The sequence below is a fragment of the Cydia fagiglandana genome, chromosome 1 (genome assembly GCF_963556715.1).
Source record: "Cydia fagiglandana chromosome 1, ilCydFagi1.1, whole genome shotgun sequence".
In the NCBI taxonomy this organism is placed as follows: domain Eukaryota; kingdom Metazoa; phylum Arthropoda; class Insecta; order Lepidoptera; family Tortricidae; genus Cydia; species Cydia fagiglandana.
The window spans coordinates 27,194,932-27,219,997 of NC_085932.1; the positions used below are offsets into that span (position 1 = coordinate 27,194,932).

The following is a 25,066-nucleotide window of genomic DNA, read 5'->3' on the forward strand; positions in this document are numbered from 1 at the left end:
GCTATTATGGGATTTTTAAAAATTTAATTATACATGTAATAGTAACAAAATTTACAAAATACCTACGTTTGCAATAGCAAACTACCCTGCAGATTTGGAAATAACACGGTTTTTTAAATAAACTGGTGTAAAATTCAATACATTGATTGCAGGTACATAATCCAAATGATAAAACAATATGTTCACGATTTGGTGACTGGGTAATTAAATCCCAAATGGGCAATTAACGACTGTAGCATAATTTCTGACGTAACATAAAAATAATTATTTTTCATACATACAAACGGCGACATTCGTTCGTATTATAAATCTTATGGTAGATATTACTCGTATTTTTGTTGATTTTCAACACAATTAACCTTTTCGACGCCGTGTGAAACACAGACGCTGCCACTCGGACGCCACGTCACCGAAGTGTGATAAAACTGAAATTGAACTTTATGCATAGGCAGATAGGCACGTTGGTCTATGTTGCTCTGTGGTCTGTGACCGATTAATCCGTCTTTGGCGTTGGACCTACGGTGCGGATATATCGGTCATTGGCGTCCAAAAGGTTAACTGCAGGTAATAAGGTTTACGAATGGCCAGTTAACTATGTCGATAATTGTATGTTTGTGTTTAGGGATGTAACGATACATGATTTTGCCGATAGGATACCGATACAATTTTTAAAATTAAATAATCGGCGATACCGATATTAAGGGCATAATAAATCAAATAAATAAAGGAAAATTATACGTATAAGTATATGCATAAAACATACTTAGGTACGTTTAATAGACACTCGATTTTGTGAAGTGTGAAAAACAATATAAAAAAAAAGAAAAATGCCAAATCAAAATCAAAGAAAGCCTTTATTTAGTTAACCATCAAATCAATCAAAGCAAAAGTAAATCCAAGTACCTAATCGTTTAAAGTTCACTTTAGGTAGATTTATGTTAAGGAAACAAAGTTTATTCACATATTGTATTTTAGCATAGTCGTTCGTTTTCAAACTGTGATATCGGCTGAATTTAAATCGGCGAGGCCGATATATCGGCATCGCCGATATTTCGGTATCGGTATCGTTACATCGCTACACAATTGTGTTGTTTGTTATCTTTTTCTGCGTCTGTGTTCGGAGCGACCGGAGCTGGGTTTGGACTTATCCTTGTATTTGGCATCGTCTGAAATATAATGAAATGGCGAAAGTCATTTAGGCAAAAAATAATTTAATGTGAACTAGTTGATGAAGGTGGATTGAGAAAGACTGTAAAACGCGTTTCGGTTTCTTATGTATTAATAATTGATCATGGTTTATGTTCTTCTGGGATATTTTGTTTAGCTAATATTAATTATGAGCGTTTACATAGACGAAGATTATTTATTAATAAGGGAAGCATAGCAGAATGTCCAAGTCGAAAAATGTGCAGGCTACGTAAAATAAGCAGATCGCAAAATGTGCAAATCTCATAATGAGACGATCGCAAAATGTGCAGATCGCAAAATGTGCTGATCTTATAATGAGCAGGTCGCAAAATGTGCAGATCTCATAATGAGCAGGTCGCAAAATGTGTAGATTTTAAATTAAAGCTCGAATTCTACAGTTCCAATTTTTGGTGCAATGTTTCGTTTATGATAATAAATCTTTAATAGTGGTAGGGATTTTTAATATTTTGATACCTTATTGTGACCTTGTTTTATTAGGTAATGCTTTGATATAAGTCCGTGGGCCTTTCTACCATGCAGTTTAACAAGAGACGACACACAAAGCAAACGACATAACGAAATGCATCGTGACCTGTACTTTTTACGATTTGCACATTTTGCGACCTGCACATTTTACGATTTGCACATTTCGCGACCTGCACATTTTACGACATGCACTTTTTACGATTTGCACATTTTGCGACCTGCGCTTATTACGATATGCACATTTTGCAATCTGCACCTTCTGCGATTTGAACTAGTGCTCATTTTGCGACTTGAACATTCTGCTATGTATCCTTAATAAGGGGTTAATAAATTTTATTGCTTCAATAAGATTATGGTGATTTTTACTAATATCCAGTAATATAGCTGCTCCCCCATCATTAAATTTAATGGGGGAAATTATATTAATTAATAGTTATTATAGTATAGGTATTGTTAATGACATAATGAATGACACCTAGTATGATTGGCGGTGCCGGTCTCGATCGCAAGAGCCGCGCCACTCGGGCGACGAACAACGCACACCACACCGACGGCGCGCGCACATGGCCTGGGAGCCTACCGCGAACCACGTTCGACGTGTTGCCTCTCTGTCACACTTACGTACAAATTTACAAGTGTGACAAAGATACAACACGTCGGACGTGGTTCGCGGTAGGCACTCTGGTTCGTTCCCCTACCACGGGGCTTTGAAATAAGCGCTCTACTTACAGTCCACCGAACTCATACAGTATAGTTACCGCGCTTGCGCCCTTTGTGTCGACGGCGCTTCCGCATGCGATCGTGGTCGCACGAGCCGCGCGACACGAGCGACGCGCGGACGGCGCGAAAGCATGGCCCGGCTCGTTCCACCACTACGGGGGAGGCAAGGCTGCTGCAGCAACTGCTCTTATAACTGACCTCGCTCGCGCTCCTTGTGTCGACGACGCTCGCGGTCGCGGTGCCGGTCGCGGTCGCAGGAGCCGCGCGAGTCGGGCGACGAACGACGCACGGGCAGCGCTCGCGCATGACCCGACTCGTTCCACCACCAGGAAGGAGGCGCGGGCGCTGATGCGCGCATTCGGACCGGCGAGCCACCCACGTAACCATGTGCCGGCATCTGTTTTAAGAAATTTAAACCTTTGTCAAGCCAGAGATGATTTGACGACCATGTAACATAGATCGTTTCATTCACGAAGATGCATGCTTTAGCTCGTAACGTAATGCTAATGACAAATGTGATAGACTCGACTAATGATCCTTTTGTACTGAATACAAAAATGCTGACACTAATCACGAATCACCGCCCTGTTCCACATACTCTTTGTGGTAGAAAAATCAATATAGCAAAACAAACTAGTACCTGCGGCGGATATGCGGGCTGGCAGAAGGAGGCGGGCGGCGCGGCGCCCTCGCCCTCGGCGCACACCGGAGGCACCGGCACGGGCCCTGAAGCTGCCGGCGTCACCAGCTGCATCATAAATATAATCTCAACTGGTATTTGCAAGCCAACGACAGGGCCAATTCAAAGGGCCATTAGGTAGTTCCTAATATGAGGACAGAGCCTACCTTCTGCTTGAGATTGTTGAAGTCATTGCTCATCTCGCGGTAGCGCTGCAAGCACTCCTGCCACATGTTGGCCATCTCTGCCATCTCCGACCGTTGTTTGTTGATTTCCTCCTGAATACCAATAGGATAAAGTGTAAAATAAATTAATATTGTACTTAGAAATAATGCGGATCACAAGGTGAAGCATAGGTGAATTGATGATGGTTTAAGTGCTGCTTAACATGAATAAAGTTGATAAAAATGACACTGGATTCTGCTTAGGTGAAAATATACCAACCAAAGAAATTTGAGGACGGGGACGACTTATTTTTATCCCATCATGAGGGATTTGTACCTATAGGATGTGCACAAACAACTTAGGCTACTGCTCGCCCCTTAGAAGTATGGTCAAAGGCGCCTAGCGTTTCACAGATTCCACAAATATTGCATGACCCAGGCGGCCACTAGGTTATGGCGTCTGATGCGAATGCAGAAGACGCTGGTTCAATCCCAGCCCTGAGCTCTGGAGGCCTTTTGGAAGCAGTTTGGAAGGAGTTTTTGTAACTTATAGTTACTAAAAGTGAGAAAATGGAGAGACTATTCGATTGCTCAAGCCTCGCACGTCGATATAATACGCTCTCGAGGTGCGTATCTAGGCAAAGTTCCTAATAGTGAGCATACCGTGGTCTGTATGAGCCTCGCGTCCGTGTCGCCGACGTCCCGCGCCACGGTCTCGTAGCGGCGCATGCACTCGCGCCACAACCGGAGCTGGGCGGCGGCCGAGTCGCGGGCATTGTTCGCCGCCGATTCCTAACCAAACAATACTAATGTATATTCTACGTTAATCTTGGCCGAGTAATAAAATCTGTTCTAATCTAGTAAAATATTATCCATCGATCCAATTTCCCTATATTCAATTCCTTATATTAAAATATTCAAGGCCCATCATCATAACAGGTCTTGAATCTTTGTGCTATCGTGCAGAGATATTAGAAGTAATGACTTGTGGAAAATATGTTCAAGTAGGTACGAGTAGCTATTAAAATTATCATAGTCATCATGGGCAATATAGGCCAGGCTACGAATGCTCAAAAAATGGAATCGGAATCAGAATGGTGGTTCACTGTATAACACATGAAATACTTAGTTACAGTAGCAGCTTTCTCCCCCGATGTCTGTGAATAGCTCTTGAAGCATCGCATCAACTCCTTCCATAAGTTCATCATCTTGTCCATGGCTTGCCTTTGCTCTATAATTTCTTGCTGCAATTGTAATTAGAACTAATAATATGCAACAAGTAACTAGACCAGAAATAAATAAATCAAAGTTCAATTATATGTCCAACTATTGGAGCAAGATCAATTTACCAACCTTCACTAATCTTAAGTAGTTGCTTCGGGCACTGACGGTGCTCTCACCATCTGCAACACTAAGACCAGAATCCCTTTCTCTTTCAGAACACCTTTCTTTATATTCCTCGTCCCTCGATGCTACGGAAGCTCTTTCAAATCTCTCCAAGTTTTTCTTAATTCGGCGATCTCTGCTTTCTTTATTATACATGTGGTCCTCGTCCCTCGATGCTACGGAAGCTCTTTCAAATCTCTCCAAGTTTTTCTTAATTCGGCGATCTCTGCTTTCTTTATACATGTGGTAGTTGCGATCGCGAGTAACAATCGGCTTGTCTTCGTAATACTTATCCCGTTTTTCCATTTCTTCGCACCTCTTTCGGTATCTGTCGTCATATCGCCTTTCGTCATAGCACCTATCTCTATGATTGTCACTCCTTGTCGTTCTGTGTTGTCTGTCGTCCTCCGCGTAAGAGTCCCGATGGACATCATAGCTCCTGCTGGTTTGGTTGTAGAGTCTTTTCTTTTCATCTTCATAGGGTCTTTCTCTATTAGGTTCTATAACTCGATCGTAGTCTCTATTGAGTTCTATATCGCGATCATATTCTCTGTAACCTCTACGATAGTCACATTCTCTAAGGGGATCCCGGTCGGAGGGGTGTTCCCTGTAACCCCTGTAAGATTGGTTGAGCACACTTCTAGTGGGAGCAGGTTTGGGAGCATATTCACGTCGCCTATCGTCTGCCAAGGTCTTTGATCCGCTGATATCAAGTTTGCTGGCGTATTGTTGTCTATGCCGTTGCTCTTCTCCGATAGTGTTTTCTTTGTCATAGGGGACGCAATACGAGCTTCTGCCCCTCACTTGTGCGAGCTGTGAGCGAGACGTAGCAACGTTGTCTCCACTACGAATTCGTCCGCTATAGTCCTCCTGACTTCGGGCTAATGACACGGGGATATTGCCTTGCGAGTTTTCATGACTGGTCAACTTCACGGGGTGGTGGTCGACATCGTTACAGGTTTGTCTCGATACGCCTTCACATTGCAGTGACTTGTGGCTCAGCGAACGTTGCTGAAACATGTCAAAGAGTTAATTCTAGCATTCTACTTACCTTTAAATTAACTAATCAAACTAATTAAGAGTCGCCAGTATCAGAGCCACCGAATCCTCCTTTTCATACACTTGACCCTACGCTCTCATTTTATAAAGACATGCTGGGGGCCGCTTTTTGGATTTCAACTACTCGATTTCGTGTATTTCGTTAAATAATATCTCCGCTACTAGGCATTTAAATTCTACTAATAGAATTAAAATCGAGTGGTCAATACCAATAGATTTCAAATTTCGATCGCTCGTATTTCAAAAATTTGCATTTCGCCGTTTTACACGGATTTTCGAGTGACGAAATCGAGCGATCGTGATTTAAAAATCGACCCCCTGGAATAATATGAAATTTGGCATGAATATTGAAGTACCTCCCTACCATATTATTATATTATCTACTTATTACCTATATGCCTGTACCCATATAACCATTCCAGTCGCAGAACCATCAAAGTGGTAACTAAATGTCAGATGTGTCGTAACAGAGTCCACACAATGTGTCTAGAATTGTTTCGAAACAAAGTGTCGTCGCCGTGTCTACACTTTTCCGTAACAAGGTGTCGACACATTTGTGTGCACTTTGCGTGCGGTTTGCGACTAAATCTGACAGCAAATTTGTGACAGCAAATGTCAATATAAAATACCTCTTGAAAACCAAGGTTTGTCAAACTACTATTAGTGTCTCGTGTGCTCGTAAGTAATTCTAGTAAGTCATCATGGGCGATGCAAATGATAATAATCGACCAAAACCATATAAACACCCAACACCCGTCAACCTTTTACAGAAAAGTTTTTAAAGAAATGCAATAAGCTACTTAGGTCAGCCAGCCAACGAATGCTCAAAAAAGTTGTAGAGGGAAATGCTCGGAACACAATTTTTGACTCTGTAACTTGGTTTGGACAAGTTAGGAGGTAAACATATCAAAAGTCCCCGGCCGTAGCCCTTGAGCGGGGGGAAGAGAGGGGGCTTTGAATGTCCCATTTTCCGGTTTTTCGATTATATCTCGGAAACTATGCATCTTAGCGACATGGCCACTTATACAAAATGAAAGTTAATTTAATTTGTTACAAGTTTATTGAGTCAATTTTTTCGATATGTTGAATAGTTTTTGAGATATCCGCTCTTGAAAGTTTATTTAGGGCTCTCAATTTTATCTTGATATATCTACATCAGTGAAGGTGCTAGGCCGTGTATGGTATCGTTTTCGTATAAATCTGGGTTGCTGAATCCATTTAAGGTATCACATTGAAACCATTCCACAAAATTAAAAAAATCTTTTTAGGGTTCCGTACCTCAAAAGCAAAAAACGGAATCCTTATAGGATCACTCGTGCGTCTGTATGTCTGTCTGTCTGAATACACAAAATAGTTCTTTACCTATAGATGACAGGAAAACCTATTAGAAATGTGCAGTCAAGCGCGAGTCGGACTTAATGTACGGAACCCTTAATACGCGAGTCCGACTCGCACTTGGTCGGTTTTTTTTTAAACTCCTCTTGACGCTTAACCGCTGAACCGATTTCGTTGAAATTTGGTATAGAAATAGTTTGCGTCCCGGAACAGGACATAGGATAGATCTTATAACCAAAATCATCTTTTGAAGGTGTGAAAAGTGGCGTGGAAATTTGTACGGGAAATCAATAACCGCTGAACCGATTTATATTAAATTTGGGATGGTCTACATCTTTGATTTAGTTAAAAATGATAAAAAAAACATGACTTCAAACCTAAACTTAAACAGTATTAACTTCAAGAAGTCAATTCTGAATTTCCCCCTACACCTCATTTCACACCTTTGAAGGATGATTTTTGAGATAACTTATTATGTCCTGTCTCGGGACTCAAAATATATGTGTACTAAATTTAAATTAAAACTGTTCAGCAGTTTAAGCGTGAAGAGGAGTTTAAAAGAAAGTAAGTTTATATGTTTTTACTTTGGAATGGTGTCAATGTGATACCATAACTAAATTTGGTACTGCGAATTTATACGAAAACGATACCAAACATGGCCTCGTAGCTTTACTGTTGTAGAAGTCAAAATAAAATTGAGAGCCCTAAATTCTTATTACTTGACCAAACTTGTGTAGAAGGAAAAGGAAAAATAAAAGTCTTCGGCAGGAATAAAAGACACAAATATAATTTTTTTTTGCGTTACTATTTCAATTATCAAATATAAACATACCTTGATTATATTATTCTAGTGAGATCCTCACAGATAAACAAAAACATTTACTTAAAAAATTACAAGGTCGAAATGTCACGGAACTTGTGAGAGTAATACGTGAAAAATAAAAACTTTTATGACAAAAAAATCTGGACACAATTTAAGAAGCATCCAATTGCGTCGAGGAATCATCTTTATTTTTGCTTGTTTCATTACCTCCTCGCTTTTTTTTTGTCCTTTGTATTCTGTAGCAATTTGTTAGATCTGAAAATAAAGATAACTTGCGTCGTCACGGATGTCGATTTATAGGTTTTAGGGAGTTCAGAATTCGAAAACGATGATCATTTTATAATCCAAGATGGCCGCTACGTATTTTGTCATAAAAGTCGTCATGAATATCGTTTTATAGGTTTTAGGAAGTGCCGATTTCGAAAATGATGACCAGTTTGGAATCCAAGATGTGTGCCGTGCACTTTGTCATAAAAGTCGTCATGAATATCGTTTTATAGGTTTTAGGGAGTGCAGAATTCGAAAATGATGACCATTTTGGATTCCAAGATGTCTGCCGTGCACTTTGTCATATAAGCCGTCATAGATGTTGATTTATAGGTGTTAGGAAGAGCAGATTTCGAAAATGATGACCATGACCAACAAAACGACATCCATGTCGACTTTTAACATAGTGCATGGCCGCCATCTTCGATTCCAAAATAGTTATTATTTTCGAAATCTGCGCTCCCTAAAACCTATAAAACGACAGCCATGACGACTTTAATGACATAGTGCATGGCCACCATTTTGGAATCCAAAATGGTCATCATTTTCTAAATCTGCGCCCCCCAAAACCTATAAAACGACACCCATGACAACTTTTATGACAGTGCATGGCCGCCATTTTGGATTTCAAAATGGTCATCATTTTCTAAATCGGGGCCCCCTAAAACCTATAAAACGACATCCATGACGACTTTTATGACATAGTGCATGGCCGCCATTTTGGAATCGAAAATGGTTATCGTTTTCGAAATCTGCGCCCCCCAAAACCTATAAAACGACACCCATGACGACTTTTATGACATAGTGCATGGCCGCCATTCTGGATTCCAAAATGGTCATCATTTTCGAAAGCGGGGCCCCCTAAAACCTATAAAACGACATCCATGACGACTTTTATGACATAGTGCATGGCCGCCATCTTGGAATCCAAATTGGTTATCGTTTTCGAAATCTGCGCCCCCCAAAACCTATAAAACGACACCCATGACGACTTTTATTACATAGTGCATGGCCGCCATTTTGGATTCCAAATTGGTCATCATTTTTGAAATCTGCGCCTCCTAAAACCTATAAAATGCCATAAAAGTCGTCAGGGGTGTCGCCTGACGACTTTTATGGCATAGTGCATGACCGCCATTTTGGATTCCAAAATGGTCATAATTTTCAAAATTGGGGCCCATGACGACTTTTATGACACAGTGCATGGCCGCCATTTTGGATTCCAAAATGGTCATCATTTTCGAAATCGGCACTCCCTAAAACCTATAAATCGACACCCATCTCGACTTTTATGACAAAGTGTTTGGCTACCATCTGCATGCAAGACATTTCTATTATTTTTACGTACAAAAATGGCCCCCTGTCAACTTCCAACCGAGATTTAATCGATAATTTATTCGATTAATGTTCAGATTAATTCAATTTCAATCTATGTTAGGTCGACTAAACTAATCGTGATTAAAATTTGAGGATTAACTTTTTTTATTCCATTAATTAGTCGAATAAACAGTTAATCTATTAAGTCCCATCTCTGACCACGTCATTTTTACACTTTGAGAATATCTGAAAACAAATGAACACAAGGAGCCATTTTGCAAATCCAGTAACTTTGTTATTACTTTTGACAGCGCGTGTCATGTGTCTACACAGAGTCGACACAAAGTCGAAACATTTGCGACTACTTTGTGACTGCAATATTTCTCAGCCTTAAACCATATTTATACATCATAATTAACAAGTTTCGTAGTATGTAAAGCGTTATTTCTGTTATTTAACTATAGTATACGCATCGAAGTACTAAAAATGCATCGAATAATATAGTTATGAACACAGGCACTGAGAAGTAAACAATTTCATTTCCGGCTAAACTAAAACAATGTGGTGGCGCGTTGATTATATTACACTTAGTTTATCAAATCACTCGAGCAGTTTAATTCCCCATAATAATTTAAGTCCTATTGTAATATAAATGCAAACAATATATAATTACGTCTTGTAATCCATTTTAGAGATGGCGTATTAATGTCACTTATTTTTATTTAACTATTTTTCCATCTGACAGTTTCCATTTGACAGGAACAAAATGAACGAATGAACGAATGATTTTGGCATAAAGTAGTCGCAAACCCGAAACAATGTGTGCACACGGCGACCACACTTTATGTCACTTTGTGTCATGTGTCGACCCTTCCCCATTTCTGGTAACTGTGTCGACACGGCGACGACTCTGCGACTGGAATTGTGACCGAAACAGACGGTGTCGACACAAGATGTGTCTACACCGCGTCGTAACGGCGACTGGAAATGGTTGTATGGGTAATTAATACCTATTAGTTTTCGTTGCTAGTAATCATAACACAAAAGCTGTCGCCACCTAGCGGCCATATCTGTGCTGATCGTGACAGACGCGTTTTGTTAGAGAGTGAGTCTTCTGTACCTAGTACTACACACACTATTCTGTGCCTAAGGTAGGTATACATATTATATTATTATTACGAGCCCATTGTGTCCCACTGCTGGGCAAAGGCCTCCCCCCTCTTCTTCCATTCTTCCCGATTTTGAGCTGCATCTGGCCAGTCTCTCAAAAAGGAGTCTAAGTTATCCCTCCATCGCCGACGAGGTCTGCCGTACCTCCGGTTCGACTCATGGGGCACCCACTCCGTGGTTATCTTGGCCCATAAGTCATTCGGCATGCGGCAGACATGACCAGCCCAGTCCCACTTTAACTTGGCCGCTTTTCGAGCTACATCTATTATTCGAGTTTTAGCGCGCAGCGTGGTGTTCCGGATGTGATCCCTTAGTTTCACACCTAATATGCTGCGCTCCATAGCTCTCTGACAAACCCCGAGTTTGGACTTCTGAGCTTCCGTCAAAGACCAAGTTTGAGCACCATAGGTGAGGACTGGAAGTATACACATGTCCATGAGCCTACGTATACGTATACGTAGGTATACATATAAATCTTCTAATCGTTCTTTTTTCATTGTATTACAATACAATACAAATACTCTTTATTGCACACCTCAATAAAAGCAACTACTTACAATTTCTATTATATTTACTTACTTGCAATTTCTAGAAATGAAAACCAATTATATACAGGCATGGATAATTGGATATATATATAATGTTACTTCAATATTCATGGCAAATTTCATATTATTTTAGCATGACGTTATAAAATGAGAGTGTTGGTAATAACTACGTTTGTATGGCGGCGGCTCTGTACCTAATACTGGCGCCTCTTAAAAGAAGTAGGATTTAACTCACGATATTTTTGTTAGGTTTTTCGGTTTTCGTGTTTATCGTACTGCATAATTTAACAAAAGTTTCAATCAGAGCATTTTGATCAATAGCTGGCGCTGGATTCTCAATGTTTGGGGGCCTGTCGATGAACAAAAAAAAATTGGTATTACTGGAGTCAGTTACGGATCGCTGCCATATATGACCCAAAAACTTTTTATTAAGCTATGAGCTTCATCACATATGATCTCTGAGTAATTCTAAGCATTTCTAGCCTCGGAGGCGATAAGAAGCGTGCGTCTAGTCGAGGAGGGCGGGGTACAAAGATGGCCGCCACCCGTCATCATTCAAAAAAATCTGTTCTGGTCTTGGTGGCTACTAGGGCAAGTTTGGTATCATTTTCGTATAAACCGAAGACGTAGAATTCATTGCTTATATTTGTTTTTTTCAGTTTCATAGTAATTTTGCAAGAAAAACGTAAAAAGATAAAAATTTGTGATGGAGGTTTTTGCTTTGAGAGCTAATAACTTTTGTATAGTGGCCAAAAGTGTCATACAAAAAATACTATAATAAAGCACAATTCATGCAGCTTCTAAACATATACATGTTTAGTAATATCCTACTGCAAAAAGATGGTGAAAAAATTATTAAATGACCGCAGCGCGGGTAGTTGGACTCTCGCTAGGCGGCGTTTATTTTACAAAATGGTCGAGTACGAGTATCTACGTAGGTAACTATGCTTACTTTGCTAGATTTTATGATGACGAATAAAATGCTTTCTGTATATTTAATGTCCGCAGTTTATAGTACACAGACATAATTCTGGTATAGGTTAAAAAAATAGACACAGGTATCCCCATGTCTAAAGAGGAGGGCGGCTCGCTTAACAAATAAGATCATGTACAACCGCAATTTCAGGTTGGGTTAGGTTAGGTTCGTTAGTTACCTTTTATCCCTCAGAGTAGAAAATAGAAGCCCGGCGAGGCGGGGCTTCGTTGGTTTGTCACCAAGTCATACTTGCATAACCTATATTAGTATGACAAATATACATAGCTGTTATCAGTGCCGGATTTAGACATTTGCCGCCCGTAGGCTATGCCGATTTTGCCGCCCCTATCCCCCTCGCTTATAGGTTTTTTATAGTAGATTGTTAACCAAGGGTTGAAAGGCACCCATTTCTGTCGAGGTAGTTTGGCGCTCGAACGCAGTGAGAGCGCCAATAGTCCGAGACAGAAATGGTGCCTTTCACCCGAGTTAAACACTCTACTTTTCATATCGAATGCGAGGAAACCAAACAAGACAAGGCAATTTCGCAAAATCAGTAATTGAAGTTACCTAATAGACCTACGGCCATGATTTTTTTCCTTAGGACTTACTTGCAATCGGATACTTTACATGTGTGACGATTAATAACCCCTAGCAAAAATCATTGCATTATTATTGCATTAGATTGCAATATTTACAAAAACACATATTTTAACAAACTGCAGTAAGTTTAAAATTATTTGTTCATTATAGTATGAAAATCAGCGGGATTGCCCCTTACTTTTTAATTTTTTACTTTTTCGTTCTAATAGCCGCAACACACTACCGGACCGCACCGCGACCTTGGTGCACCGCACCACGTAATAAAATAATAAAAGTATTTAAAATATAAAATAACAATTTAATTAATAATATAAGAAAGTATCTTGTTTTTTATTTTATTTTCATGAATATAGTGCTAAATAACTTTAAAAACCAATATAATATCGTACAAACGTTTAACTGTGGCTATATAAGATTCTGCCTTTGCTCATTTACGCAAGTGTAAGCTTTAAAAATATTTTTGGTGTATTCCTTTTGGTTCCCGCGTTATGAAATCGAGTAAATAGAATTCAACGAAAGAAATCAAGAATAATTTGTTTTTAACAATTTACTTACATCATTTTTTATAAAAAAAAAAAGGATCAACGTGGGATTAGTAAAATTAAACAATTACCAATTGTTCCAGGCGAGGAAATAAAGACACTATTTCTCTATTTTGTTTCCACTCAGTTGTTCGTGGGACGGGGACGCAGAGGAGTACACCACTTTTCTGCACTAGAGCATAAACGTATTACTTTCTGCGCATCTTTTAGAACAACAACGACCCACTTTCAGAGCATGAGATATGAAAAAGTACTTTCCTGTCAGAGGCGTTTAATTTTATAGTACAACACACCATAGCCATATTAAAATGCATATAAGGTGACGTCACAAATGTCACATTCTAGATATAGATTTATATGGGCCGTTTTTGTCACTCAATGACGATGCAACCTCTTTATATTTGCCTGGCGTTCTCGCGCGCGAGTCCATACCTGAAGTCGCGCTAGATGTATAGAGTCGCGCGCGAGAACGCAATTTATGCTAGCAGGTCTGATCTGATCGGTGACCGGTGGATACCGCTGGGTTTTAGCCATTGAGATGGAATCAAGGTGAGGCATTGGCAGTCAGGCTGGATATAGCTAAGGAGTTCGGTCGGGTCTGGCATTGAGTCTGTTCGAAAGACTATGCTATACAAATGGATCGCTAGCTTTTTATCCGGCAGACGCATATGAGCCGTATAGTAGACGGAAGCTGCTCCGATAGCGTGGACATTACCGCTGGCGTTCTACTAGGTTCTGTGCTATCATTCAATAATATGGTCAGATGGGTCACAATAAAATGTAGTTAGTTAAACGAAAACGCGATCGTAGCGAGCGCGAAATATTTTCGAGAAAATAGTAGGTAGGTAAATTTTTAGGGTTCCGTACCTACTTCAAAAGGAAAAAAAACGGAACCCATAATACCACGAAGATACAATACAATACAATACAATACAAATACTCTTTATACTCTTTATTGCATTTATTGATACAAGAATCGACGCCCATCCCAAATTTACAATGTAGTCAGATGGGTCACAAATAATGTAGGTAGTTAAATGAAAATGAAATTTTTTCGAGAAAATGGTAGGTAGGTACATTGACATGACAGAGGGCGGCAAAATCGACAAATTATGCTTGTTATTTAAATTTTACAAATTAATTCTGGTCTACCCTATCTGAACAGCACATAAAATAAAAAAAAACAAAAAATAAATATTTTTTTGACGCAAATTTGCCGCCCCCTAAAATCTGCCGCCCTAGGCTTCAGCCTACTCAGCCTAGTGTTAAATCCGGCACTGGCTGTTATGATTTCTAAATGTAAGCTCTCCGCATAATAGTTATTTGTTTTACAAGGGGGCAAAGTTGTTGTTTAACCGCTCGTGCTAATATTGATACCCGATCAAGCGAAAGATTTCAAAATTGAACCACGAGCGTAGTGAGTGGTTCGAAAAATGGAATCTTGAGCGTTGTAAGGGTTTCAAAGAACGAGGGTTAAACAAAATTTGCTGCCGAGTGAAACACAGAATTTTTCACCACACCAACCTGAAGCAAATATTAAATGTAAAATATCAAACAAAATCAAACCAAATCAAATCCAAATGAATGTTATGTGCAGGTTGAAGTTATTTATTAAAAACAACAAGTAAGTACCTATAAAATTACTTAAAGTGAGTTATGGCATGAAAATTATCGTGAAAATAAATATTTTGCCTCTTCCTAAGTAGTACAATTTCTCTCATAAATAGTGTTTTAATATTATCAGCAAAAATAAGAGCGCTATTTTATTAGAATAATTTCATTTATAATAGTTATTTCTCGGACCCAATTTTGGACCCGGGTATCCTTAAACTACGTTCAAAAGAGAGGTATGGGCACTGTAAATGTCATCTCGCTTTGTGTGGTAGGGCACAGCACAGCGGATGTCATTCCAGATCTATCCGAGCAGAGCCCAACTGGGGAAGTACGTACTTACCTCCACCTTACAGAAAACACCGGTCAAATAACACTAGGCCCCACTCAAATCGTTGCAAGTGCATTAAAATTAAAGTGCATAAAATTATGTCTGTATGATGAATTATGTCTGGATGAAAGTATTTTATTCGTCATCATAAAATCTAGCAAAGTAAGCATACCTACGTAGATACTCGTACTCGATCATTTCGTAAGATAAACGACGGTCCGCAAGATAAACGAAAGTCCAAGTAACCGCGCTGCGGCCATTTAATAATTTTTTCACCATCTTTTTGCAGTAGGATATTACTCAAAGTGTATATGTTTAGAATCTGCATGAATTACGCTTCATTATAGTATTTTTTATATGATATTTTTGGCTACTATACAAAAGTTATTAGCTCTCAAAGCAAATATCTCCATCCTAAATTTTCATCTTTTTACGTTTTTCTTGTAAAATTACTATGAAGCTGAAAAAAACAAATATCAGCAATGAATTCTACGTCTCCGGTTTATACGAAAATGATACCTAACTTGCCCTAGTAGCCACCAGGACCAGAACAGATTTTTTTGAATGATGACGGGTGGCGGCCATCTTTGTACCCCCCCTCCCCTTATTGCCTCCCAGGCTTGAAATGCTTAGAATTACTCAAAGATCATATGTGATGAAGCTCATAGCTTAATAAAATTTTTTTGGGTCAACTTCATAACTGACTCCGCTATATCTAGGTAGGGGTAGGTATTACTTTGGAGCATAATTTTAATGTTTTCAAATTGATTGCAACCACAGAATGTAATGCAACGTTTTTAATAGAATAATAACATGGTATGCGGTAACAAAATGTCATTGTGTAAGCATTTCGAACACTATCATCGCTTGTGTTATGGCAAAAAGGGGACAATCATATAAATGGCCTCACAGGTACATCATAGATTAAGTGGTACGGTGCTATTAGTAAGTAATATTGTAGACTGGGTTATACTTATACTTACAGTAGTTGTTAATTTGATGCCACCCACTGCTACTTAGTTTTGTTAACTAGGTAATAGATTTTAAACCTGCAGACACTCTCTGGCCACGGTATTAGCAAAGTTTTTGCCTGCGCCGTCATTGTCATGTACGTGATAATACTCTTGTGCGACTCCCGCGTTCGCCGTCTCGTCTCCAGCGTGACGTCGCCTAGGCACGTACTTGTCATGTTCCTGAGGTGACTCGTCGCGGTGCCGATGGTGGCGATGGTCCCGGTCCCGATACTCCCGGCGGTCACGGTGGTCACGGTGGTCACGGTGTTGTCGAGGTTCTCGCTCGCTCGGGGACGACGGTCGCGCGCGACTCCCGCGTTCGCGGTCTTCATGGCGTCGGGCATGACGTTGCCTGTACCGAAGAATGCGATGATCATGTTCCTGAGATGATTTAGATTCACATATCTTGTTGCGCGCATATCGTAAGTTATTTTAAGGTTTTCGTTACAACAAATATACCCTTTGGTGTAAAGCTTTAATCGTCGACTCTTCTTTTGTCGCTAATGTTTCACTGTAAGTACCAGTTTCAGACTCTCTGAAACAACCCGCCGGCTAGTGAGTGCTATCAAAGCTACAGCAAAAGCAAAACTGGGCATGCTTACTTTTTCTTATCCCTTTTAATAGCTTCTTCTAGGAAGGCGTAGATGAAGGAGCCCTGATCATGCGGCACCGACTCAAAAGTACCGTCACCATCCTAAATTAAACATGTGGGTCACATAAATCTCATTACGATAGCATGTAGGTACCTATATCACCGAAAAATTAAGCAGGCCTTTAAAGTAAGTAAATATTTATGAAGCGTTTATAAGGTTCGTATTCAACCTGTCCAATTTCTTGGTCCAATGTGCACTACGTCTCACTCTCTCACTAAGCAGAATGGGAAAAACAAATACACATTGGACAGGTGGAATACCACCCTAAGGACCGTTAGACAATAGCGCCAACCGAATTTTACATAGACAACGACGTAAAATTTTTTGTTTAGGAACATTCCATTCAGGGACTTAAGAGCTAACAGGAGTGGTAATTTCTCCATACAAACGTATTCGACTGTTTCCTCCATGGTTTTTGAAGCTAGAGCAATGATTTTTTCAACACAGAATAATATTGTCAATACCTGTGTCGGACCGTTTTGCTTTTTTGATATTTTTGTTTTTTAAGGCGCTAGAGCCCTTCAAAAATGGCCAAAATAGTCTAATTGACTATGCCGCAATGAGAGGCGTGGTATTCAAAACTGATACCTGTCAATTACCCAAAAAACCAAAACGGTCCGACACAGATAATTTCATAATCATTCAGATTTCCAAATTTGGTTACGATTGATTAGGTAAGTTTTGGAGGTTGGAGGAGGAAACAGTCGAGTACGAAACTCGATTTTTGAGATTTTTACGCAAGATTTTTCGCCTTGTCCTTATCGCACTAGTTTTAGGAGCCGGTTCCGTTAGCGAGACGGGTATATTTACCTAAAATATTTAAATCTCAGCTCTTGTTTCGTCTTAAGGATCCAGTCATTTAGGTCAGTTAGGAAGGTTTCATAAATGCAATCATTCAAAGTAACTTACTATGTGCGGCGAACCCGAACGGGGCGTGGATACAAGACCCGCCTTTAAAGCCAGTGACATATTTTCTCTTCTGCTATTGAAAAATAAGAGCATTTGAATACAACACGTAGCTATATAGTAGGTACCTATACGCTTACAAAATATTAGGTTCAACTGTGAACAGGCCACAGGCTTTCCCGTACAAGCACTTCGCTCGCGTCAGGTTATTAGCTGCCTACATTTAAGGTGGTTCGCTTTTCATACAAAATTCAATCAAAGCTCATTAAGTAACTACACACTATTAGTACACAAATATTTCCGCATTTATCTTCTTTCGAATATTCGTTTGCGCGAAATTAACAGGAAAACAATGTTTCATACAGAAATCATGCAAAAATCATAGTTAACTTTTCATCAATTTTACGTATGTGTGTGTCTCAAATGTCGTGTACAGATACATTTGCGACGTTGCTATACCATTTCCGACGTTGCCGGGCTGACCACGGCTCGAATTTGGAGTGCCGTCATGTTTAGTGCAATTTTGTTGACACTGATATTTGACAGGTAGTTAATTGACCTAAGCGAGAAGTTCGTCAACTTAGCTAAGAACTATCATGGCGTGTTATGCAAACAGTCGCTTTTTTGCTTGCAAACGGAAGATTCCCGGTTCGATCCCCAGTCATTGTATGCTGGAACATAACTTTTTGTATTTTTGTTACACCAAAATTTCGTATTGTTTTTTTTATTTTTATTTAAATTTTCTTATTATCATAAATCGATTATTAAGTATGGGCTACACGTATTCTTTTATTTTTACAAAGATAATTAGAAATTATACTCTTCCTAATCTCTCTGATTTTTACAATCAGGACATCCTCACTGCAATAAAAACCGGGCAAGTGCGAGTCGGACTCGCGCACGAAGAGTTCCGTGCCATAATGCACAAAAAAAAACAAAAAAAAGCAAATCTCTCTGATTTTTACAATCAGGACATCCTCACTGCAATAAAAACCGGGCAAGTGCGAGTCGGACTCGCGCACGAAGAGTTCCGTGCCATAATGCACAAAAAAAAACAAAAAAAAGCAAAAAAAAAACGGTCACCCATCCAAGTACTGACCACTCCCGACGTTGCTTAACTTTGGTCAAAAATCACGTTTGTTGTATGGGAGCCCCATTCAAATCTTTATTTTATTCTGTTTTTAGTATTTGTTGTTATAGCGGCAACAGAAATACATCATCTGTGAAAATTTCAACTGTCTAGCTATTACGGTTCGTGAGATACAGCCTGGTGACAGACGGACGGACGGACAGCGAAGTCTTAGTAATAGGGTCCCGTTTTACCCTTTGGGTACGGAACCCTAAAAAGAAGTGTATAAAATTTCCTGTGGTTAAAAATAATGGATTTTGTCTATGAATGAAAAACACAATTATTACTATAGTTTGTTTTTTAAAGCATTAGAAATAAGGTAAACAATCTTGACGTGTCTTTTAATTGAAAAACACATTTTAAAAATAAGTTACGGCAAATATGTAACAATTATAAATCTAATACGATCATTTATATTCTTCTGCTTTCATAAGTAATCGTTTTTGATTTTTAAAAAACCTGATAACACTGAGTATGTGGGGGAAGCGCTGCTGGCCTAGCGGAAAGCAATTTGGAGGTCGCGGGTTCTAACCCCGGCTCGTACCAATGATTTTTCGAACTTTTGTACGAAATAGCATTTGATACCTACCTATTTATACACCGATACCTATTTTTCGGTGAAAGAAAACAATGTGAGGAAACCGGACTAATCCAAATAAGTTTACTCTCTGGGTTGGAAGGTCAGGGCAGTCGCTTTCGTAAAAACTAGTGCGCATGCCAATTCTGGGATTAGTTGCCAAGCGGAGATTGAATATCTGGGAGACCGACCAAAGCTTACAAAACATAAAAACTCGAAAATGCGCGTTTTCTCATAGACCTAGCTAAGAGATCAAACCCCTTATAGCAAATTTCATCGAAATCGTTAGAGCCGTTTCTGATACCATCCAAATATAAAAATAAATATATAAATAAATAATTATATATCTAATAATTGCTCGTTTAAAGGTAAGATAACACAAAGGAGAAACAAAAAGAAATTACCTACTCGCACCAGTCTTGAACCCCAATCCTCTTGCACGTATTTCCACGAACATACCGTTACGCTATTGCAACATACTTACGTTGTGTGAAATTGTCTACTACAAGGATCACGGAAACACTGTTTGCATGTGTGAGAATAGTAGGAAAAAACTGGTCAAGTGCGAGTCGGACTCGCGTTTCAAGGGTTCCGTACATCACACAATTTTCAACAATTTTTTTTTGTACGTGTAACGTGACGTGAGTGAAACGTCTTGAAAAACCCGAATGAGTCAATCAAGTTTTCAACACATGTAATATGAAGTTTTCTGGCGTGGTGGCTTATATCTCTGCAAATATGCAAAGTAGCTTAGATAGGAAATTAAATGCCGAACAATAGTACAAGTGTCTAAATGCGAAGACTGAAGACCGAGCTCCGCCAGGCGTGTCTCACTCCGCGATTTCGTCGCTTTGCTACAGGTAGCAAAGCGACAAAAGTACATCCGTTCGACCCCAATTTTGGGGTTTGCCATAAGCCGCGCGTGGTGCTGTCGCCACCTAGCGGCCATATCTGTGCTGATCGTGACAGACGCGTTTTGTTAGAGAGTGAGTCTTCTGTATCTAGTACTATTATTTATTCTGTGGCTCCGCGTAGAGTTTAAAACTCGGAGCGTCCGACGGGTCGCGCTTCCTACAACTTCCGCAAGTGTTTTAAAAGCGAAGGCCGAAGAGAGATAATACCTACAAGGTGGCCAAAAAATACGCACATTCCCGTAGCCAGGGAGGTTTTGGGATTATACCTACTGAGCAACATTTACTATGGGACCCGAAATCGCGAAAAAAAATGTATCCTCCCATAGAAAACGGACCAGCCAAAACGTATGAAACAGCCAAATTTTTCTTGGCGATTTCGGGGTTGCACGTCGGCAACGGGAATACACTTAGTTTATTTTTTGGCCACCCTGTATAGTGCTTTTTAAAACACGTGACAATACCTAGTAACCTAATCAATCAGTACTACAAGTACCATTGCGGCTGTGTGCCAGATACAGCCTAGTCGCATTTTTTTATCTACAGTCCAACTCACGCTTGAAGCTAAAGGCACGCCTCTTCGGGACGCTTCGGGTCTTCGGCCTTATGCGGATATCGGCCTAGGGCCTTCGCAATAGCTGTCTACATCATGTTTCACTTAAAGTATTGCGGCTGTGTCCCTAAAAAAACCTAAACCGCATTTTTGTTTTTAAATCCGACTCACGCTTGACTCTAGATTTCTAATAAGTTTTCCTGTCATCTTTAGGTAAAGGACTATTTTGTGTATTTTTTTCAGAATTTTAGACTTAGTAGTTTAGGAGATAGAGGGGGGGGAATGGTCATTTTTTGTCTATTTTCTTAAATAACTTCTAAAATTTTTATCGTAAATTTATAAAAAAAAAATATTTGAGATTCTCACAATGAGCTCTTTCGTTTGATATGTAACACGACATAGTTTGCAAAACTTTAATTTTTAATTTTATGGTTTACCCCCCAAAAGTAGCCCCTATGTTTAAAATTCATTTGTTGACGTTACATATCCGTTTTTGGGTCACAGACTTACATATGTGTACGAAATTTCAACTTAATTGGTCCAGTAGTTTCGGAGCAAATTGGCTGTGACAGACGGACGGACAGACAGACGCACGAGTGATCCTATAAGGGTTCCGTTTTTTCCTTTTGAGGTACGGAACCCTAAAAAGCGTGACAGCAACACTCCGTCGAATTAAAAAGGTGGTTTTTGCACAATGAAGTATATTCAATGTTTATTTTAATAGTTCAATATTTACTTAAAGAGTGCGCGAAACATACTTTTAAGTATACAAATACCAAGACCATTTCACAAAAAAATAAAATCTGAAATTTTGCAAAAGTGGTGCCATCTAGCGAGAGTTAAGTTTTGAGTAACCTAGGCGAACCACCTTAAGGCTCTGTCGCATAGGCGCAATTTGCGGGCGGCGCGTGAGCGAGGCGCGCCACTTTACATATAAAACGCTCACGCCCCGCCCGGAATACTTACGTGCCAGGGTGACGGAACCTTTAGTTTGTCGGTAGCTATCAAATATTTATTTTCTGAATCTACTTTGCAGAGTAAATACTCGTATGTGTGAGAAGCACAGGCGCCGCTAAGGATTTCTTTTTTGGTGCACTTTGAACCTTGTCACAATAATATATGGGATCCCTAGCAGCTTTCATATTGATCACTGTGAAAAGTGTACGAAGGGGCAGAAAAATCTAATTCCTTAGCTGCGCCTACCTGACCTGCACAACATGAGAAATAAGATATGAAGAAACATTGTCATATTTGTAACAGTTGATACATTATTAGTTACTTATTTGTTTTACAAGGGGCCCAAGGGGGCAAAGTTGTTGTTTAACCGCTCGTGCTAATATTGATACCCGAGCAAGCGAAAGATTACAAAATTGAACCAGGGGCGTAACGAGTGGTTCGAAAAATTGAATCTTGAGCGTTGCGAGGGTTTGAAAGCACGAGGGTTAAACAAAATTTGCCCCCGAGTGAAACACAAAATTTTTCACCACACCAACCCGAAGCAAATATTAAATGTAAAATATCAAACCAAATCAAATCCAAGTGAATGTTATTAAATATTTGACATCCAAAGTTATCATTTAAAAGTAAATGCTACCACCAAACATAAGAAAACAACTCAAAATTTGCATTTGATTACTTTGCCTCACATGTGAATAAAATGCAACTTTGCTATCAGTTTTTAAAGTGCGAAGTAAGCCTTTCTGAGCTGGTGTGGTGAAGTTTTTTCTCCCTCAAAAGCCTAAATAGGTAGTTACCTATTACTGAGGGCTAAGCCTACATCATTCTCTGTATACTCAGTAAGGCAACGGTAGGTTTAAGATTTAGGGTCGGGTGCACCAAACGTATCGTTAAAGAGTTTGCTAAATTTTTATGTATGGAAAGTTTCATAGTAAAGCGCCGGGGCGCGCCGGCTGACGTTGATCAGTCTGTCAAATGTGGTTGGTGCAACTGGCCCTAAGTACTTAAAAGATTGCGTGTACACTGTTCCAGTGAAATACTACACGTAAGTATTTGAATAATATTACAACATGGAAGGAAAACTTACGTGGGACGTCGATGGCGACGCGGCGAACCCTGAGACCGGCCTGACGGGCTACTGTCGGCGGTCCTGGTCATACATACAAATCATTTGTAAACCTCACCGATAGAAAATATTTAATACACGTAGATAACTAATTTGTATCACCTCTCATCGTGACTCGGAAAAGCATCAGTTTTCGATGGAACAGTTTCTTGCAGACTGGCTTTAGCTGAAACGACACGAAGTTGACCCTGCTTTGGGAGCATGATTACGATTAGTGTAAACGTAATTGAATGCCTCAGAGTTCATAGATAGAAAGAGGTAGAGTCACTTAGGCCCACTTGCACCATTCTACTAACCTGAGGTTAACCGGTTAAACCTGGAGTTTCCCATGGTTACCAGTACAAATTGACACCAGGTTGACGGTTTAACCACTTACCCCTGGCTATTGGGATGGTGCAAGTGGCCCTTAGGGTGCAGTGAGGCCAGTGAGTTCTGGTCCTCCGTTGCAGACTGTCACCGATAAATTTTATTGTATGGAAAGTTTCATAGTTCAGTGCTGAGTGACCAATCTGCTTATTATGGTTGGTGCAGCTGATCCTTAGACAAAAGCGCACCATAAAAGTTTCTTTTGTACCTTTCCGGTACTGGATCCTAAAAACTTGACTTCATGACAAGCTTATTTCGCACGCTGACAAATTCCTAAGGTGTAATGGGATAACTTCAAATACAGGATAATTTTAAAAATAACAATTATCTACTAACAACGGTAAGCAGGATAACATGGTAAAGCCCTGCACACACTTAGTCCTGTAACAGAGGACAGGGAGGCAACTATTACATTGGACACGGTATGACGGTAGAAACGAGTGTAGGCAGTAGATACCAAAATTATTTTCGTAAGTTTTCCCAATGCACCTTACTCATAGTTGTTGTGAATGTGTGCGTGAGCTACGTAAACAAGAATAAATCGATGTGTATGAAATCAGTTTTATCCCAGCGACTTTACCGCCACCTAAGGCACAGACCTAAGGTTAATTGTGTCGCTTAACTTCAAACTCGGGTAAATCCATTGGACCCTCTCAGCAAATATCTACCCTATTAAAATCGCATAATCTGACAGATGGATTTACCCGAGTTTGAAGTTAAGCGACTCAATTGTGTGAATGTTGCCAACTTATTTGCCAGGCGCCTAATATTTTACTTACGCTTGTATTAGTGCAGTCACTGGCGGAACGCGCTAAGGACCTGCCCTCTTCTTCCCTTTTCTTTTTCCCACGCTTACGTTTTGTTGCATCGAACACTTGAAACAATTTCTTACTTTCACTCGCCTTACACTCCATTACAGTCTAATAAGGGACATGGAGTGTTACTTAACTAATATAATTTTAATGAGAAGTTACTACAATAAATTAATTTACGTTAAAATGTTAACCAAACATACACGGATAAGATGGAAAATGACGGATTTGATAGAAGTTGAATAAAGAATTTAACTTCAATAAGACGTCAGCCATGTCATTAGCTGCCAGTTCCAAAGACAGATTTTGGACAGATTTAAGACGGTTAACCCTTTGAAAGCCAAGAACGCTTATTTTTTACTAAGTATAAGCCTGACAAGTTCTTTTTTAGCCCTGATATAATGTCGCTACAAACAGCTTACATATAGCAACAATACGTGTACGTCATGAATAGTCGGGACAGTGTGTATTGGCATCGTGCAAGAGCGAGTGAGGTATACAATTATGTACATGTGAGTTGTAGAAGTATGTTTCGCAATCGAAACCCAATCGAAAGAGCATGTTTAGTTGATAATTAAGTATGAATAATTTACCTATCCGCCATAATTTGATTCTAAATATTCGACCTCCGTATATATATTTACCAGATTCAGTCACTCGTGGTGGTAATGGCTCATTCTTATAATAAATATTTTTGATTATAGCACTAAAGACGCCTTAAATGAGAAAAATAATAATTTAATAATTAATATTCATATTTAGTACAAAACTAACCAGTTTATTACAAACTCACTATGAAAATCAGTACCCGTCATGTCAACAAATAATTTCACAACATTGTTTAATGGAATGCTACTGAAT

The 25,066-nt window shown here is 39.5% G+C and overlaps 1 protein-coding gene across 1 annotated transcript; it reads right to left on the reverse strand.

Moving 5' to 3' along the window:
• Positions 1-4: 4 nt before the first annotated feature.
• On the reverse strand, positions 5-24,422 carry LOC134667105 (uncharacterized protein DDB_G0284459-like). Its single transcript, XM_063524416.1, has 11 exons — positions 24,173-24,422; positions 16,818-16,909; positions 16,385-16,567; positions 11,378-11,522; positions 4,591-5,649; positions 4,371-4,481; positions 3,901-4,029; positions 3,241-3,351; positions 3,035-3,142; positions 2,593-2,791; positions 5-1,166 (listed from the first exon to the last, which is right to left on the reverse strand). The coding sequence occupies exons 1-11, from the start codon at positions 24,305-24,307 to the stop codon at positions 1,096-1,098; spliced, it is 2,343 nt and encodes a 780-aa protein (XP_063380486.1). The 5' UTR covers positions 24,308-24,422; the 3' UTR covers positions 5-1,095.
• Positions 24,423-25,066: the final 644 nt, after the last annotated feature.